General features: G+C 37.0%; 2 protein-coding genes across 2 annotated transcripts in view; one reads left to right on the top strand and one right to left on the bottom strand.

Moving 5' to 3' along the window:
- The window catches only part of LOC150083707 (protein TFG-like), a 68,757-nt gene extending 53,382 nt beyond the window's left edge, over positions 1-15,375 (bottom strand). The window contains exon 1 of the mRNA XM_090378138.1: positions 15,257-15,375. The gene's annotated coding sequence lies outside the window, so the exon portion shown is untranslated. The remainder of the gene's footprint in view (positions 1-15,256) is intronic.
- Positions 15,376-15,639: 264 nt separating this feature from the next.
- LOC150083706 (uncharacterized) overlaps positions 15,640-19,162 on the top strand; it is a 189,029-nt gene continuing 185,506 nt past the window's right edge. The window contains exon 1 of the mRNA XM_090378576.1: positions 15,640-15,943. Within this exon, the coding sequence (XP_090234702.1) occupies positions 15,640-15,943 (304 nt within the window). The remainder of the gene's footprint in view (positions 15,944-19,162) is intronic.

Raw genomic sequence — 19,162 nt, 5'->3', positions numbered from 1 at the left:
CCAAAAATCTAACATGAAGCAATATATATTACCATCCATTTTTAAAAGCCTATACACAAACATTCAAAGTAGGAACTGTTTCAATTACACTAATATTAAGGTTAAACCTCAAATTATTATTCTGATAAATGTCAGTCACATAGGTGTATGGAGTGAGGAGAACATGCACAGTGTGCATTACTTTTACACACTGTGCATGTGCTCCTTGTAATTATCCCATTATACAATCAATGTTTGTATTACATCTTGAAAACTGTACATAAAGAGTAGTCCTCAATTCAGTAAATGGGACTCTTGAAAAAATACAACTGAAGCAACAAAACTAGTTTTGAATACAAAGAGTATCGACAACCAGTTTTGTTCCATTCTTGGTCTTATAATGTATTACCATTACAGTATAAGACCATGTTCTGTAAAATACAAGTTTTCAACTAGGATTCTGTATGGGAATCTAAATGAGGTGTTTAAAGCAATAATAGGTTGAGGAAACTTAATCATGGAGGGTTATTTTCTCTTTCTAGGATGATATAAACAAGGGGACAAAATTCAAATTAATGAAGATAAGTTGAGACTAGATATTAAAAAATTCTCATTATTCTGACCTTAGAATAATGATATACTGGAACAAGTTACTGCCTAACCTTGTTAAGGCAAAGAAGATCTTATATAGGTTTGATGGGGATTTTGAGAAGAGGAAGGTAAAATATAATACTTGGCAGATAATTTCTCATTTTCATTTTTTTTTTTTTTTTTTTTTGACAGTAGCTGCTATGCAAACTTTGCTTTCCTATACTGTTCAGCTGTTTTAATGCTGTTACAAATGAAATGGATAAAATGATTTAAGTAAGATGACATTATTTATTAGGTTACCTACACCAGTCTGAATAAATTTCATCAACAAAAACAGTACATGCTAAACAAACAAGCAATAAAATTAGCATTAGCAAGGGCACATCATGCAAGCTTATATAGCAGTGGTTTTCAACTTGGATGCCGCAGAAACATTCTTGGGTTGTTGTTATTTGGTTTTTAGGAGCATTAGCAACTAAGGCCATATTGCTCCGGGATATGCGGTGGTCATTCCCTGACCTTTCCGCATCCTCCGTATTTGGTGGTGACGGGCTCGAACCCCGGTCTAATCAAGAAGCGTGTGCTACGCACTGCTGCTCACATTCTTGGGGTGCCGTGTAATTTGGGTTTAAGTTACTTAAAGTTATTATTTTTTTGAAATTTATATATTTATTTCATTATAAAAAGGGTACGGTACAATATCCATTGTACCGTATCTTTTTAATTTTGTGATGATCTATATTTAGTACCTCTATATAAAGAATAAAATTATTATATAGGTATATATTAAAAGGTCGAAAACCACAGTGTTAGGTATTTCTTTTGGCCTAGGGGTGCCATGAAAAAATTACTGGGGCAGTAAGGGCGCCGTGAATCAAGAAAGTTTGGGAACCTCTGTTATATAGATTCAGCCCCCCCCCCCCCCACACACACACACCTAGATGGAAATTTGTTGCAGCAATCAACCACCTACTGGCTAAAGGCAAACTTCCGCACAGCTATCCTACAACTATCTTTCCTCAATTTGAATTTATGCCCTCTCAGACGATTATTCTGAAAAAGAGAAAGAATCCCATCAACACTGAGCATGCTCAAACCATTCAAGGCTTTATACACCTCAATCAGATCACCTCGCAGGTGCCTAGTCTCCAGACACTGTAATTTGCAAAACTTAAGCCTTTCTTCGTAAGAGCAACCATTTGTTCCATTTACTAATCTTGTTGCCGTTCTCTGTACTCGTTCCAGCAGCTCTACATCCTTCTTAAAATGAGGCCTCCAGACCTGTATATAGTACTGAAGGTGTAGCCTGACCATTGCCTTATACAAGGGGATAATCATCTCCTTATCCCTGCTAGAAAAATTCCTGTATATCATTGACAAAACACCATGAGCTACTCTTGCAGACCATCTGCACTACTCAGAAAACTTAATATCTGCCTGCATAATTACCCCCAGGTCCTTTTCACTCTCTACCACTGTCAGTGTAGTACCACACATAGTTGATACGTTACTCTGGGGTTACTGCTTCCCACATGCAGTACTTTACATTTGTCAATATTAAAACTTCAATTGCCACCTCTCAGCCCATCTGCTCAACTTTTCTAGATCCTGTTGCAGCAGCGTACTGTCATTAACAACCCTGCTGACCTTCGTATCGTCTGCAAACTTGGACATTAAGCCTGATATACCATCGTCAATATCATTAATGAATACAGAGAACAATGGACCCAACACTGAATCCTGGGGGACTCCACTAATAAACATTAGTCCTTGAAGAGCAGTGTCCATTGATTACCACTCTGTCTTCTCCCACTCAACCATCCCTTTATCCATAGCAGCAATTTACCTCCAATGCCACACTGCTCCAATTTGTGCAGCATTCTTCCATGTGCAACAGTATCAAAAAGCAACAAGCAAGAGGAAGGATTCCACCAGCACTGAACTTAATCAATCCATTCAGAGCCTTAAACACCTCGGTCAGATCTCCTCAAAGGTGTCTAGCCAACTGAAGATTTTCCTGATAAGATCACGCTTTTGTTTCCCTCACTAATCTTGTTGATCTCTGCACTCACTCCAACAGATCCACATTCTTCTGCAAATGAAGCTTCCAGGCCTGTATGCAGTACTTCAGATGTGGCCTAACCATTGCCTTATATAATGGGATAATCAAAGCTCCTTATAGTTATTGGCAAACTTTCTGATATATCAGTGGTGAGCTATAGTGGGCTCGCAATAGCCCATTGTCATTTTTTTTTGAAAATTTGCGAGCCCATTGTTGAGATGATCATTTATTTTACAAATGAAATCCTGAATGCAATTATCCAGAGCTGAAACTACGGTGGGGCGAGGGGGGGGGGGGAGGGAATTACCAGCATTTTAATGGCACAATCAATCGGTTATGTATTTTAAAATTGCTTCATTTTTGATTTAATTACAGTCGGACCTCTGTTTAACGAACTTCTTTATAGCGAATTTTTTTGATTCCTCTTGGTAATTACATTTAAAATAGTTTCTGTTGAACGAAGAAAATTTCCATGTAACGAACGGATCAGGAGAGAACTTTGTATGCATTGTTCTGACCTCTGGCTTTTAGGCAATTAGAAAGTGTGAATTAAGAGCGAAAGGGATTACAATTTCACAATGTTAGTGGTATCCGTAAAACCTATGCAGTCACATACCAAGAAGTTGTGCTAGTCAAATATGCTTTCCACAGCCAGTCAGAGGATTAAGAAGATTCTTGACACTGATTATAGCCTCTGGTCAACCTGTGTTGTTGACCAGAGGCTATAATTTCTCCATCTATGTTTACCTGGTCACAGTAGCTGAATATCTGTGTGATTCTGACATTTTGAACAATATTCAAAGAACTAGTGAGAGTAGCAACATGGGGGGGGGGGAGAACTGAGGAAACTAAAATATTATATAAACTTTACGAAGATGAAATGTTGGCAGATTTTGAAACTTTGTCGAGCCTTTCACTGTGTAGATGTTCTAAAATATAATGGCATACAGGCAATAATAATTAAAAAAAAAAAAACAAAAAAAAAAAAAAAAAACAAAAACAGTATCACCAATCTCAAAAAAAAACTAGTGCGAATTAAGAATGATTGCCGAAGAACTCTATGTGGAAACTAAAAAGATCAGTTGTGTGTTCAGGCCACGATGAGTAGCTTGCGGACGGCAATTGTGGGCTGGAGCAATTATCCCACTTTGTGCAAACATTTTGAATCAAAAATTAAATATTCCAGATTTTTAAATTTGGAATATCTTAACCATTTTGAAGCATGTTGAAGTGGAAAGAATTAAGGAATCAAAATCAAAAGTTAAAAAAATTACCTCGTGACAATTTATTAAATGCATTGTTTTATCCTTAAAGGATAAGTCATTAATGCAACAGGATGATTTTAAATTAAATAAAGAAAATAACAATACCATTGAAATAAATTTTAAACATATGCTACCCGAAATCGTGGAATGTGAAAGAACTTTCGTCTCAGTGGCAAGATGGTGAAAACCGAATAAGAAATTTGTTTTCTGATAAAATATGAAATAAAAATTAATGATTTTAGAGATTTTGTCGAAGACAGTTTCTTTAAAATCAAGTGAAATTCCCTTTTATTAAGAAAGTAAGAAAATATCTTTGAAACCATTGCGATTAGCAGTGCTGAAGCTAAGTGAGCTTTCAGCGTAATGAATAATATTGTGACAATCAAACACATTTACAGATCATGATGACCATACATCTAAATGGAAAACCATTGCTTCAATTTGTTCTGGATCGTTACATCAAATCATTCCTTTGTAATCATCGCTAACCTTTTGAGCAAAGCAGAAGATCAACAAATATTAATAAAGAAGTAAATTGTATATGGCAATTTTTAGAATAAATTTTTCTTGAATATTTGTGTAATATTTTTTTTTGTGTAATCTGTGATTTTTGTGTACTTTTTCCAGAAAGTTTTTTCTTTATGTAATATTTGTTTTTATATTGTGGAATGTTTTGTGATATAACTGATATGTGAAATATTTCATGCTATTTTTTATTTGCAATATTAAAATTTTATCATAAAAAAATGTATCCATTTATATTTCCCTAGTCGTTAAAAAAAAGATGAATAAAAAGTTGCAAAACATCCTTTGCGTTTCTTTTAGGTATTTTGATTTGTATATATCGATTACAAAATAAGAGCTTTTTTATTGTAAATATTTTATTGATCATTCACAGATTTTCATAATTTCTGGAAGACAAGATACAATGGATTTATGTTAACTAAAGTAAGAAATGTATACTTTCGAATGCAACATATCTAAATATCTCTGTAAAATAGCACCGATCTTGTAGTTGAAGCGACATACGCAGCTGTTAGGGGAACCTAAGAATGGAATGTAATGAAAATGAGAGATGAAAAAAGAAATTGTTGACAAATATTTGTATTGTTGCAATCATACTTACTGCAGTAGTAACTTCAGGAAGAATGATTGTGATGTCATACTATTCAAAAATTCTAAAAAGTTAGAACTATAGACACTGGCGTATCCAGTTATCATCGTAAGGCGAGGCATGACGACCAGGTTTTTAAGTTTTTTTTAGATAGACCTAGGAAAGTTTTACACATTCACTTATACGCATGGTTAAGGGAGTAATAAGCCGCATCTGTCCATCCCTGACTCGAGATATCATACTGGTCACAAAAAATGCGTCACGCGCTCTAATCACACTACTAGTAGTGTGAGCATGGGAAGCGCCTCTAGCGGAAGCCGCGGGTGACGTCACTTCTGTGACAGATCAGATTTACTCGGTAGAGTGTCGGAAAAACTGCGAGTCCATTATTAAAATATTCACAGCTCACCACTGTGTATATCTGACAAGACCCCATAAGTTGTTCTGGCATCTGTGTGTGCACTGCTTGGAGAATTTCATATCTGATTGCATAATAATTATCCCCAGATCTTTTTCATTCTCTAATACCCTGAGTAAGGTACCAACACAGTTGGTACATTAATCTGAGATTACTGCTACCCATATAAAGTATCCTTTAACTGACACCTCTCAGCACACTACCTAATTTATCTAGACCTTGTTGCAGCAGTACAATGATTACTGTGATTAACTGCCTCGCCAACCTTTGTATTATCTGCAAACTCTTAAGAATTAAGCCCGATATATCTTCATTATCATTAATAAATAAAACAATAATGGGACCAGCAGTGAACCACAAGGAACCCCACTAATAACATTTGTCTGTGATGAGCAGTGCCCATTGATAACTGTCTTCTCCCATTCAACCATCCTTTTATCTGTAGCAGATACTTACTCTTAATGCCACACTGCTCCAATCTGTACAGCAGCCTTTTATGTGCAACAGTATCTAGTATACAATCAGATTGGTCAAACAAGTCAGCCTCTTAACAAATCCATGCTGTGATTGCCATATAAATGGCATGAATATCCATGTGCTAGTCAATTTTCAGCTCTAACAAGTGGATAAGTTTATGAAGAATTTTGCCATTTTATTGATCTAATTGTCATTTTAAATTATACTCTATAAGTAACTTTATAGTCCTAGTCACGCTCATTATTTTATTTTTTAATTTAGCTAGAGATTCTGTAGGTTAATACTTAATATATTTAGAACATTTATATCATTCAAGTATTGCTGCCATTGTTATAGTTATAGAGAGTGGTAGGGGAATTCAAAATTTTTAATTGTGGTAAATAGGTAGCTCTAAAGTTTGAATCACTTAGGTCGGCACTAGTTCAATAATTCTGTTATATATATTAATTAACTCATAACTTCCAAGCATAACATTATAGCCTAATACATATTAACGCAAACTTAGTAGTGCTGTAGTATATTGCTGCGTAACTGGTGTATCGATATGAACATTTGAAGAATAACATAAACTCCATAGCATAACTGGTGCATAGTATTATTACTGCATTAAATATATTTGTTTAGTGTAGTATTTTTAATTACCGCATTTCCCCACGTATAAGATGCACCTTAATTTTGGGGCCCGAAATTTGAAAAAAAAAATGTATTACATAAGGTTATTGAACTCAAGTTTTATTCATCATAAAATTCATACAACTCCTCATCACTGTCAAAACTCCCATCCATTAGCTTGTCCTCATCTGTGTCTGATGACGAATCACTGTCTTCATATATTGCCCCGTCCTCAGGCATCTATGGCATTTGAAATGCCACACTTCTTAAATGACTTGACAAAGATCTCAATCTTGATATTATCCCAGAATCTTTTCACCCAGGTACAAACTTCTCCTATAGTTGGTTTCTTCACTCTTCCTGCTGGTGTCAAATTGTCCCCAGAAGACTTCATCCATTGGTTCCATTCGTCTCTCGAACGTCGAAAATCACTCCTCGAGGAATGTCTTCTTTTGGCATTGTTTTGCATTTGAAAATTAGCATAGGAGGCAGCTTGGTTCCGTCGGCACAACAAGCTAGAACAACTGTATAATGGCTCTTTTCATGTCCACTTGTCTTCACAGTTACAGTTTTCACCCCCTTCTTATCAACAGTTCTGTTAACTTGGGACATCAAACTGAATGGGGACTTCGTCCATATTTGCAATCTGTCCCAACTCAAACTGATGTTGTCTTCCGACATTGAATGACAAAACGATGAAATTCAAGGACCTTATGCTCCTAGCTTTCAGGCATCTTTTGGGCAAGTCTGGTGTGTGTACGCATGCTTAGTCCATTCCGTTTCATGAACCTGAAGCACCAATTGTGTCCTCCTTTGAAATCAGTAACTTCTTTTTCATCAGAAATTCTTCTTGCCTCATGCTGAACCATCTTTGTGGACACAGGAATTCCAATTGCCCTTTGCTCCTCAATCTATATCTTCAATTCCCTCTCTAAATCAGGCCATTTTGCTGACTTGCCTCTCATGGCCTTCTGCCGTGGCGTTTTCAGTAGGGTTTCTTCTTCCTGTAGCCAGTCTCGGATTGTTTTCTCAGTTGGAGGAGGACCAAACTTGCATTCAGAAGCACGATTTCCATTCACTTTTAACTTGAATTCAGCACTGTACGAAAATCTTTTCTCAGCCATTTCTGGGCAGAACGTCGCAAAACACAACCTAATATACTAGTAACAAGTGCGAAACAATGAGTGCAAAGACAACAAGCGGGAAATGCAAGTAAAAAAATCTACAACCACTGTATAAGATGCACCCAGTTTTTAGACCCCGTTTTTCGAAAAAGGGTGCATCTTATACATGGGGGAAATACGCTATACTAAGTTTGAATGAAAATCATGTCTCGCACCAGAGCAACAAAGCAAAGAGCTCAAGCTAGTAGGAGTGCCATGGGTCTGGGGAGAACTGAGTGTGGCAGTTGTCCTCCGTATCATAGCATTATGAGATTATGACATGTTTGATATTTGCAGAGCTATCAAGAATGGGATATGATATTGCAAGGGGGATGTCTGTGTGCTCAATGTAAGGAATGTGAATATATTAGGAGGCAACTCGGAATTGTTTTGGGCCTTTACAGCATCTTGAAGAGGGTGGATGCCCTCGAAGGAATTAAATTGGAGGTCCATCAAGCTCTCAGCTTGCCCACATCATTGCCAAGCATGCACTTAATCATCAGGCAACACAGCAAACAACTCTCAAGGCAGAATGCACTAGTCCTACAGGTGCTAAATGTTGTCAGTGACTATTGTTTTTTTTTTTTTTTTGGTAGTTGTTAGCGCATAGGCTTCTGTGGCCATAATGCACCTCCCAAGGTTTTTGCAGTACTTTGATCCAAGCCCGAGGCGGGAATTGAGCCCGCGACCTTTGGGTTGCCAGGCAGGCACTTTACCCACCCAGCTACCCGGTCGGCTAGTGACTATTGTCAGGAAAATGGAAAATATATTGTGCAAAATAGGATAGGTGTAATAGGATCAGGGTATATCTGCCAGGGGCAAAGGTTGATGACATCATACAGCAGATATCATCATTATTAAGGACACAAAAGGTGACATTGTTGTACACTTTGGCACTAATGACATTACAAGTAAGAGATCTGAAGGCTTAACAAGTATAGGGTAATTTTGAAAAAAAAGAAAAAAATTACAAGTTAAGATTAAGTTTGAAAGTGTCTACAATTCTGCCCAGACATGACAGGAGGGAGTATGAGAGCCTTGTCAATCAATTCAGCCTTCAGAGATAGACAAGGCTCATGGGGTAGCATTTATATCAGCATAGTCTGTGCTTATTAACAGAATAGACTGCTTCTACAGGGATGGGATACACTTAAATAGAAAGGGTGCAAGAATATTTACTAATACTATCGAGGTGTCAGGTGGGTTGGAAAACTGTTAGCTTGGGAGGGAGGACTACTAGCTTCTAGTTGTAGGCAGAGGTGAAAGTGATTTTTGCACTGCTCCTATTGGACTGAGCACCAGCCTTGAAAGCATGGTGTCGGGAATTTCAAGAACTGCTGGGATACATTATGAAACAAGCAAAATATATGGGATGTGTTATGGTAACTAGGAGTAAGAACAGGTGCACGTACACCAATGCTAGGAGCATAGTAAACAAATTTTTTGAAGTGCAGGTCAAGATATCAAATGCAGATGGGATTTCAGAGATGTGGTGTCACTCAGATATAAGGGCTCCAGAATTTGAATGTAGAGAGTACAATGTATAGAGAAAGGATAAACAGGATAGGAGAGGGGGGGGGGGAATTAGGTTCTTAGTTAAGAAGAACATAAATCTAAGGCTGTGCATCCAGTTGACATGGGTGGCCAATGCAATGTGCTTTGGCAGTTTGCTGTGACACAGGCACTGGGAAAGCAAAAATGAGAGTAGGAGTGTGTTATAGGCCTAATGACTGATAAGTACAATGAACAGCTGTACAGAGAAAAAGAGTGAACCAGTAAATCTTAGTGTCTTATAATGGGGGATTTTAACTTTCCAGATATTAACTGGAACTTGTGGATTGGTCACTTAGACTACCAAGACTTTTGTGGATTTATTGGATGACTTTTCTACAGCAGCATGTTAGAGAGGCAACAAAGAGAGAGAGAGAGAGAGAGAGAGAGAGAGAGAGAGAGAGAGAGAGAGAGAGAGAGAGAGAGAGAGAGAGAGTAATACTCTTGATCTGATCTGATTATCATGCATTAAGAATCTGCAGATAAAAGAACCACTAGGTGGCAGCGATCACAGTGTATTGATTTTGGATTTACTTAAAGACGTAACTAACATCAAGGGTAAAGGGAGAGGTTTTTGCGTTTGTAAAGATGGCTAAAGTGGTCTCAGACAGTTTTTAAATTCTATAAAGTGGGACCAGTGCTGGCCCCAAAATTTGTGGGGCCCTGTGCAAAGCTTATTCAGGGTGTTTTTGTAATAGTGAATTTTTAATTTTTTCAAATTTTGCAGTAACTAGGAAATAATTAAATTTAAAAATAACTAATTTAATTTAAAATCTATTAAGGTTAAAATAAAATATTTTCATATTATATATAAATTATTAAGTTTGCGTTTCCATTATTATTAAAGATATTTATATCATGTAAGTTATTTGCATAAAAAATGTTTTTGTCTTTATAAATATTAATTTCTTAAAAATAAAATATCAGTGTACCTATGTAGCATAAAAACAGTTGTTATGGTAATGAATAAAAAAAGTATTTTAAAATATTACACATTTTAGTATTTATAATATCACTTTAGTAAATGATACGATACAATAATAATGACTTATTATTCTTTATAACAATTTTAATATTTTACGAAACACGGGGCTGCTGCCACCCTATGTGCTGCCAATAAGGGAAATCAAATTTGCCGCCCCAAAATATTTGGATTAAAAAATATTAAAAAATAAATAATTATTAATTTATTGAAAAAGGAAATAATTATAACTCATGTCACATATATAATGAAACAATAAATAAAAATAAAAAATTCATTATGAAATTCTGGAAATAAACTTATAATTCAAAATCACAGTAGAAGAGTACACTTTTTTCCCCATGGGGGGGGGGGGGAAATGTTCATTTTAATTTCATCATATTTTAACCATACAGATTAGGAGGCAAATTTTGTGATGTTTATAAGCAATGCTGAAAAATTGAAATCATATAGAGCAGTGGTTCCCAAACTACTGAGATCTATGGACCTTTTTTTTATGGTATACCTTTAGAACATTAATCACAGAAGCCTTGAATGCTTATATACCATTAAAAAAATATTTCACGAGGAGGATTCCAAGTTGGATGAATAATGAAGTTGCCAAATTACTTGAGGAGAAAAAGATGGCATGGAAAACTTACAGAGCAATAAAAAGTACTGAAGCCTATAACAGCTACAAATTGATCTGTAATAATGCCACTAAAAAGGTTAGGCTGGCAAAGGCAGATTATGAGAAATTGCTGGCAAAGAGGGGGGGGGGGGAAATTAAGGAATTGTTCACATATATAAATGCAAAGAGAAGGACAAACCAGATCAGACCCTTATGTAATGGATGTGGGATAGTATTAGATGCCCCAGCTGAAGTTGCAGATGAACTCAGTTACTTTGCGTCAATATTTACAGAAGAAAAACCCTTCCCATCAATGAGAAATTCTGGGAGTGAAGTTGAAAGAATGTAATTAATGATGTTAGAATTTCACACGTTTATTTAATGAAAAAACTTTTGGGCCTACAGGCCAGTAAGGCTCCTGGGGTTGATAGCATTTACCTTATAATCTTAAGGGAGGCGGAAAGTGAGTGCATTGAACTATTGAGGCTAATTATGAGAGCATCACTGGACTTGGGAGTGATTCCGTTGGATGGGAAAAGTGCCAATGTATCTCCAATACATAAGGGCGATTCTAAGAGTGAAGTGGGAAATTACTGGCCAGTTAGTCTAACTTCAGTAGTAAAGTCATGGAGCCTATGATCAAGGGTGGAATTCAGGATCACTTAGAAGGCAATGGAATTATGAAGGATACTCAGCATGGTTTTGTAAAGGTAAAATCATGCTTAACTAATCTGGTTAGCTATTTTGACAGGATCACTCAAGAGCTGGACTTAAGGAATAATTCTGACATTGTTTATTTGGATTTCAGCAAAGCATTTGACTCAGTCCCATATGAGCAGTTACTTTATAAGCTGGAACAGGTTGGAATCACAGGAAAAATCCTTAGATGGATAGCAGGGTGGCTTCAGGGCAAGAGGCAGAGGGTTGTGATAAATGGTTATTCCTCAGATTGGGTTGATGTAAGAAGTGGGGTTCCCCAAGGATCAATATTAGGACCATTATTTTTTTGATTTTCATAAATGATATCGATGAAGGGATAGAGGGTGTGATATTTAAATTTGCAGATGATGTGAAGATTGGTAGAGTAGTTAATGATTGCCAACAAGCAGAGCTTCTTCAGTGTGTGTGTTAGTGTTAGTAGTTGTTGGCGCATAGGCTTCTGTGGCCATAATGCACCTCCCAAGGTTTTTGCAGTACTTTGATCCAAGCCCGAGGCGAGAATCGAACCCGCGACCTTTGGGTTGCTAGGTAGGCACTTTACCCACCCGGCTAGCCCGGTCGGCTGAGCTTCTTCAGAATGACCTAGATAGGCTTCAGAGATGATCAGAAAAATGGCACCTGGTAAGGTATTGCACCTGGGAAACAGTAACCCCAAAATAACTTATACACTTGATGGAGTTGAACTAAAGCTGGTAGCGGAGGAAAGGGATTTGGGTATTAAGATACGGTCAGATATGAAGTTCTCCAAGCATTGTAGACTGGTTGCAAGGAGGCCCCATGGTGTCCTGTCAATGATTTATCGAACAATCGCTAGTAGAAATAAGGACTTCATAATCCCATTATATAAGGCTATTGTTAGACCACACTTGGAATACTGTGCTCAAGTATGGAGACCGCACCTGAAGAAAGACATTGTTCTTCTTGAACGGGTCCAAAGACGTGGTAACTCGCCTGGTGAGATCGGCAAAAGGGCATCCATATGAGGAAAGACTTCGAATATGTGGGTTGCAGAGCTTGGAAACTAGGCACCTTAGAGACTTGATTTAGGTGTTTAAGGCTCTTAGAGGAATAAGCAAAATGAATAATGATGAAATTTTCACAGTTATAAATGATTCTAGAACTATGGGACATAATTTCAAGTTATAGGGGGGGGGGGGAGCTATTTAGGCTAGATTGCAGGAAGTTTTATTTTAGCCAGCGAGTTATAAATTACCAGAATAAGTTACCTACATGGGTGGTAGAGGCTGACAGTCTGAGGAAATTCAAAGGTAAGGTGGATAATTACCTAAAGGAGGAGGGAAATGCTTAGTTTGTCCATTTCCTTTTCTCTTATTAATTTTTATTATTATTTTTTTAATTTTCTTCTTATTTTATTTTATGTATTTTTTGTTAATTTATTTTTTGGCTAGTTCAGCATAAGCCATAGGCTTCCTTGCACCATGTGGCCATTACTAATACTATCAAAAATCAAAAAAAGTTTGCGGACCCCTATATATAACATATGATTATGTTATATGCATGCGTATATATATATATATATATATATATATATATATATGGTAGACTGCCATTTCGTGGACCCCCTGGAATTGGTCTACAGACTCCAAGGGGTCAGCAGACCTCAGTTTGGGAAACGATAGTATAGAGAATTGAAGCTATAACATATGCTAACAAATAAGTTTCACAGTTTTATTTTTCATTATAAAAATTACTTACTTTGAGAAAAAATTGAAATATATGGTATAAACAAACTATTTTGTAACTGCAAAATATAAATATGAAACAGATCCAGATAATAAGAAAATTATGTAAGCCTGCAATTTCATGTACTGTATTTATTTCAAATCAGTTATTTGCCTTCCGTGTTGAATACTGGAAGCATTAACCAATCAGGTGACCAGCACAACTTCTGGGTATGCGGGACAGGCGGTTGGATAAGATTTAAGATTTAAAATTAAGTGCAGAATGGCAATCCCTTTGATTCATGCTTAGCAGCAGCAGCACTAATTGCCACAATTGCCTGAAAGCAAGAGGTGCGAACAATGCGCTTCCAGTTAAGTCTCTTGTAATCCGTTTGTTATATTGAAATTTTCTTCATTCTATAGAAACTATTTTAAATGTTTGATATCAAACGAAACATGCACATTGAGAATGAGGTATACGCTCAGAGTAATTTTCAAGTCAACTTGCAAAAGTGCTCTTGGAGCGATAATAATGTGGGTAACTAGACATTAAGACGGCAGTAGGCTCATTGATAGAAATGCGGAAAAGATGCAAAGGATATTATTTAGACCATTTGTGCGTGGGACCCTATTTGACAGAACCGGTTGAACATGCTTGTGGCCGGCACTGAGTGGGACCAACTGATGTTATCATCATCAAATTCCAAATGGGAAATGTTCAAGGAATTAATTTATATTAACTAAGAAATACTCTTCAAGGTATAGGCCTAAATGGGCATCAGATGAACTAATGAAACTCGTGTCAGAGAAAAAAGTGCATAGGATCCATATAAATTATCAGGAGACACAGAGATATACACTAGACTGTAATCAAGTCACAAAGGAGGTCAAGGCAAGTGAAGCCGATTACGAGAAACATTTGGCAAAGGTTGCAAAGAAAAACAGCAAAGACTTCTTTACTTATGTAAACACTAGAAGGAAGGGGATGAATCAAATTGGTCCACTCGATATTGATGGCTTGGCTGTTGATAATCCTGCTCAGGTTGCTGACAAACAGAATTTTTCATCTACAATCACACACGAGAAATTCTTTAGGGAAGGGGATGCCGGAAGTTTATCAAACTCTTAACAGAGAGCTAAATGATTTTGTAATAACTGAGAGGAAGTGGAAGACAAATTGTTGAAGTTAAACATAAGAGGGGCACCTGGGGTGGATCCATCCAATGATATTAAGGGAGGCAGCAAAGGAAGCATGTAAACCATTGGCCATAATTATGAGAGCATCCTTGGATTACCACAAAATCATTCAGCTCCCTGGCACCGTGAAATATAATCAAATACAAGAGCCCGTATAAAAGCATTCTCAAAAGAAGGCTTTCCAAAAATGTTTTGATCAGTGGTGGGCACAATGGACAGTGTAGTTGTAGGAGATTATAAAGAATATTAACAATACAAACATTTTTCATTGAATAAAATTAAATTTCTACATTCAAACTTTTTGATTAAACCTAGTATATCTCAATCACATAACGGCTTGTGCCGTGAAGTTTCTGATGATAACAAAACAGATGGAAATAATTAGTATAGTTATGCTTATTCTGTGAATTTGAGGCGTTTTTTTCCCCATTAACCATTCTTTTATTTCTGTACTTACTTCTAACATAGCGTCCGAATGGGTGGGTTTTCCTGATTATACGAAGCTCAAGTGACAGACAGACAGGTGCAATTCGCTCGATATTTAACCAAATGTACGCTACACAATATAACTTAATTTAAAACATCAATAATCTGTTAACTCTTCTGACAGAAGAGGCAGCGAGAACAATAAAAAGTATTTAAAAAAATCAGCCCATTGCTTTAATTAAATTTAACACAAAACGAATCAGCACTCGAATGGATTTTCTTTGGCCGGCAAATAAATAGCACAAAAATACACGTTAAAAATGAAAATCAAATATTTCACCAATTTTGATACTTTCATTTAATAAAGGGAAATAAGATTAATTATTATTCCAAAATTGAATAATTACCTATTTTAAAAATACGATATCTTAACCAGAAATTAAAATTACACAGCCAAACTGACCATTACAACACAACAACCACAGCTCATCACAAGTGCCAACACATAGTGTCTTTAATGCAGCAATAGAGGGCGCACTAGAGAAATGTACCGGTAAATTTAGGACGTTAATTTTCCTTGAATAATTCACGTACTGGTGTCCAGCAAATCAAAAATTTACAGCACGTGATTGAAATGATATGGGCGAGCACAATACTTTCGAATAGAAGAAGGATCTCATTTATAATTAATGCAGCCCGTTTTATTAGAGGGGTAACATTATGTGCATGTTTTAATATTTATCAGGATGTAACATACTTTCAAATATGCACTCCTAATAAAACGAGGATTATGGCTAATATTCCTCATGTAGGAAGCACAACAAGTGTAGTTTATGCTCAGCAAAATCCAAATCTTGCATATCCATCCTTAACGCAACCATCCTTACAGACCATTTGTAACCAGCTTCCTGAACAAGATCAGCTTATCGAAGAAAAAGAAGTATATGATGAAAAATTACTAGATTCATTTTGGTCTTGGATAGTATGCCTTGCAAGTTTTGGAATTGGGTTCCTTATTGTTGGAGTACATCATGCTTACGGTGTTTTCCTTGTTGCATTTTTGAACGATTTTAATATCACTAGCGCCACCGGAGGTATGTTTGATTAGTTGGTTTGAAAAGTGTTTAATTTTGGTTTTATTATATTTAATTAAATTAGTTTCAATTAAATTTAATCTGGTACCTCTTCCGATTGATCGTTGCGAGTAGTAGTGATTGACATGCCTAGCCCGTTAATCTTGGTGTGTTTATTCCCTCCCCCTTGCCGCTGTTTTAAAATCGGAAAACGAGTCCCGATTTCAAAATAGCAACAAGGGGGGTGAGGATAAACACCCTAACTAAGACTAACTATAGCGGGCTGCGCATGTCAATCACTCCTACTCGCAACGATCGATCCGAAGGGTACCAGATATAAAGCCAAACCCTAATTTTTAATTTAAACTAATAGTTAAATGGTCGAAAGTCGAACCAAAATGAATTTTCATTTCTCGACTGGTTATTTCGAAATAAATCATTAGAGACTGCAGTGACTTTATTAAAATGTATAAGTCAAATGCTGTGGTCATATTTCGAAACACTTGTTACAGCGTGAGTGGGGATATATATATTAATGCACTTCTAATATATAATGTTCTAGCAATGGGAATCACTATATGCCGTAGCCGAGTGGTCAACGCGGGGGTGAATAAGTACACGTACCTTGAATGTCCCGGGTTCAAGTCCTGTGACTACTAAATACAGGAAGTGCATTATGGCCACAGAAGCTGATGCGCAAACAACTTACAGAAAACTAAATACGGTGCTGTTTGTTTCTTGTATTCTCTCTATCTTCTGAAATGGGAAGGGTTTTTTTTTTTGCTGACGCTGTATAAGTTTGCTTTCTTGCATCATATGCCTTAACAAATGCTAACTCTTCTGGCTGTGTGGTCGCCTCGAAGTATAAACAGAAAATTTTTTTAAATTTAAATTTTCGGTTAGTCTTTACAATCTGGTACCCTTCCGATTGATTGTTGCGAGTAGCAGTGATTGACATGCCTTGAGCGCAATGGTTAGTTTTAGTTACGGCGTTTATCTCCCTCACCCTTGCCGCTGTTTTAAAATTGGGAACTCGTTTTCCGATTTTAAAATAGCGGCAAGGTGGGGATAAACACCCTAAGATTAACGATAGCGGGCTAGGCATTTCATCACTGCTACTCGTAAAAATCAATCGGAAGGGGAAATATTCACTTTCATGTCAACTGTCGCACAGTAACATGCACGAACTTTTATCCAATATGACGTTCAACTAGCACGTCCCTCTAAAAGTCATTTAACTGTTGCCCTTGACTCATTCTGCTGCATACAAGTGTGAACTATGTGGTATGTGGTAATCCAGGGGCTCACATCTGGTGAGTATAGACTTGGCACACCCATGGTCCTGAGCTGGATATCATCATTCTTCTGTTTCTTGTGATTCTCTCTCTCAGGGTAGCTCGGAATTTTTTTTTTTTAGCTGGTGCAGCATAAGCCTCAGGCTTCCTTGCATTATATGGCTAGTAATGATAATAATAATGTTTATAGTGCAACTGCTTTGCATATTTGCACATCGGATGCTCTTTTCTCCAACCATATTGGTGTTTTATTACTTTTGGTATATATATATATATATATATATATACTGTATATATATATATACTGTATATATATATATACTGTATATATATATATACTGTATATATATATATATATATATATATATATATATATATATATATATATATATATATATATATATATATATATATATATATATATATATATATATGTAATATTTTAAATTAAATATTTTTTATTTTTAAAATTTCTATCGTTCACATTCAACATTTTTATTGGTATATCACTAGTTGTCTGAACTCCATATGAATGGGACATACATGTACAGTGGATCCTAAAAGTGAGAGTTCATTCTGAATTTATACCATAGCAGTCAGGGGGCTGTTCATCCATAAAGGAGAACCTAGGCAGTCAGCTAAGACGCCAATGGGGCATTTAAGAATGCCTGTGGTGCCTAATAAGAACGCCCAGTTCGCCAGGACGGCGATTTGTTTGTTCGCCAAGGGGTTCCGCCCCTTGACTTCTTCTACCGTATTCTGGGAGATATGAGTCTTAGTGCGTGAATCTGTGCATGACAGACCATTCGGTGTGGGATATTCGTTGGCAACAATCAAGAGTGCACCTTCTTCGCCCTTATTGATATTACCGGGTTGTTGATTCGCTTTGTCCACTTTGGGTTTCAAGGAGAATCCGTGTATGTACTTTGGCTCGCCTATTCTTGGCAAGGAAGGGTACTAGGAATTATCCTTCAATCTTTCTTGTAATCAATAATTTCTAGTAGCTTTGGGGCCAGTGAACAACTTATCAACACAATATATGTATACACTCAGTAATCACTGAATTATGACCACCTACCTAATACCACGTTGGGCCACTTCTCACGGATAACAGTCGCTATTCGCCTTGTCATTGACTCCACTAGATGTCTGAAGACGTCCATAGGGATCTGCAGCCATGCTTCCTGCAAGGCTTTCCACAGTGTTGGAATAGAAGACGGCTGCGTGTTCATAGTACTCCCATCCAAAACATCCCACAGCTGATAAATTCGTTTGAGGTCAGGCAAATTTAGAAGCGAATTAAGTCGAGTGATATTTTCATTGTGTTCCGCAAGCCATTCATGCAGAGGGTTGGAACAATTATACTGAAAATTATCGTCTTGGAAGATCTCGTTTCTCTCTGGGAAAAATGCAACATGGCAGGGTGCACATGGTCTCCTTATGTGCTAGTGTACGGGTTCTTGTATTGGGGTGACTCCTAGGTGTTAGCTCACCTCCACCTTTTTTCTCTGTGATGGTGCAGAAACTGCATAACAGGCCTGAAAAAGTGTAGTGTATGTGTGTGAATATTAATATGTGTTGTGTTTGTGTCAGGTCATTTTGCCACCAGGGAGCAGTCAACACCCAAGTAGCTGCTACTTGGTGCCCATCCCTCGCACGAGGAGCCAGGCCTAGGTCTAGTATCATCCGGTACCGGTGTTTTTACTACTGAAGATCCCGCACCCGCCGGAAGTAGTGCAATAGCGTCGGGTGCCTGCCTTCTAGCTCCCAGGTTGCCCACACCTGGGAGCCAGCAAAAAAAAAAAAAAAAAAAACTAGCGATTATATACATTTATGGTCAAGAGTTCTAGGCTAAACACTGCAATTCTTAGGAGAAATGGAATTTTGGTCCAAAATGACCAGCACCAAATACTCCAACACTTGGAGGATGTTTGATAGCCGTTTC

The sequence above is a fragment of the Mastigoproctus giganteus genome, chromosome 7, assembly GCF_048544385.1.
Source record: "Mastigoproctus giganteus isolate SK-2022 chromosome 7, ASM4854438v1, whole genome shotgun sequence".
Taxonomy (NCBI): domain Eukaryota; kingdom Metazoa; phylum Arthropoda; class Arachnida; order Uropygi; family Thelyphonidae; genus Mastigoproctus; species Mastigoproctus giganteus.
The sequence above is the reverse complement of the archived record's forward strand: the minus strand, read 5'-3'. Positions and strand labels throughout refer to the sequence as shown.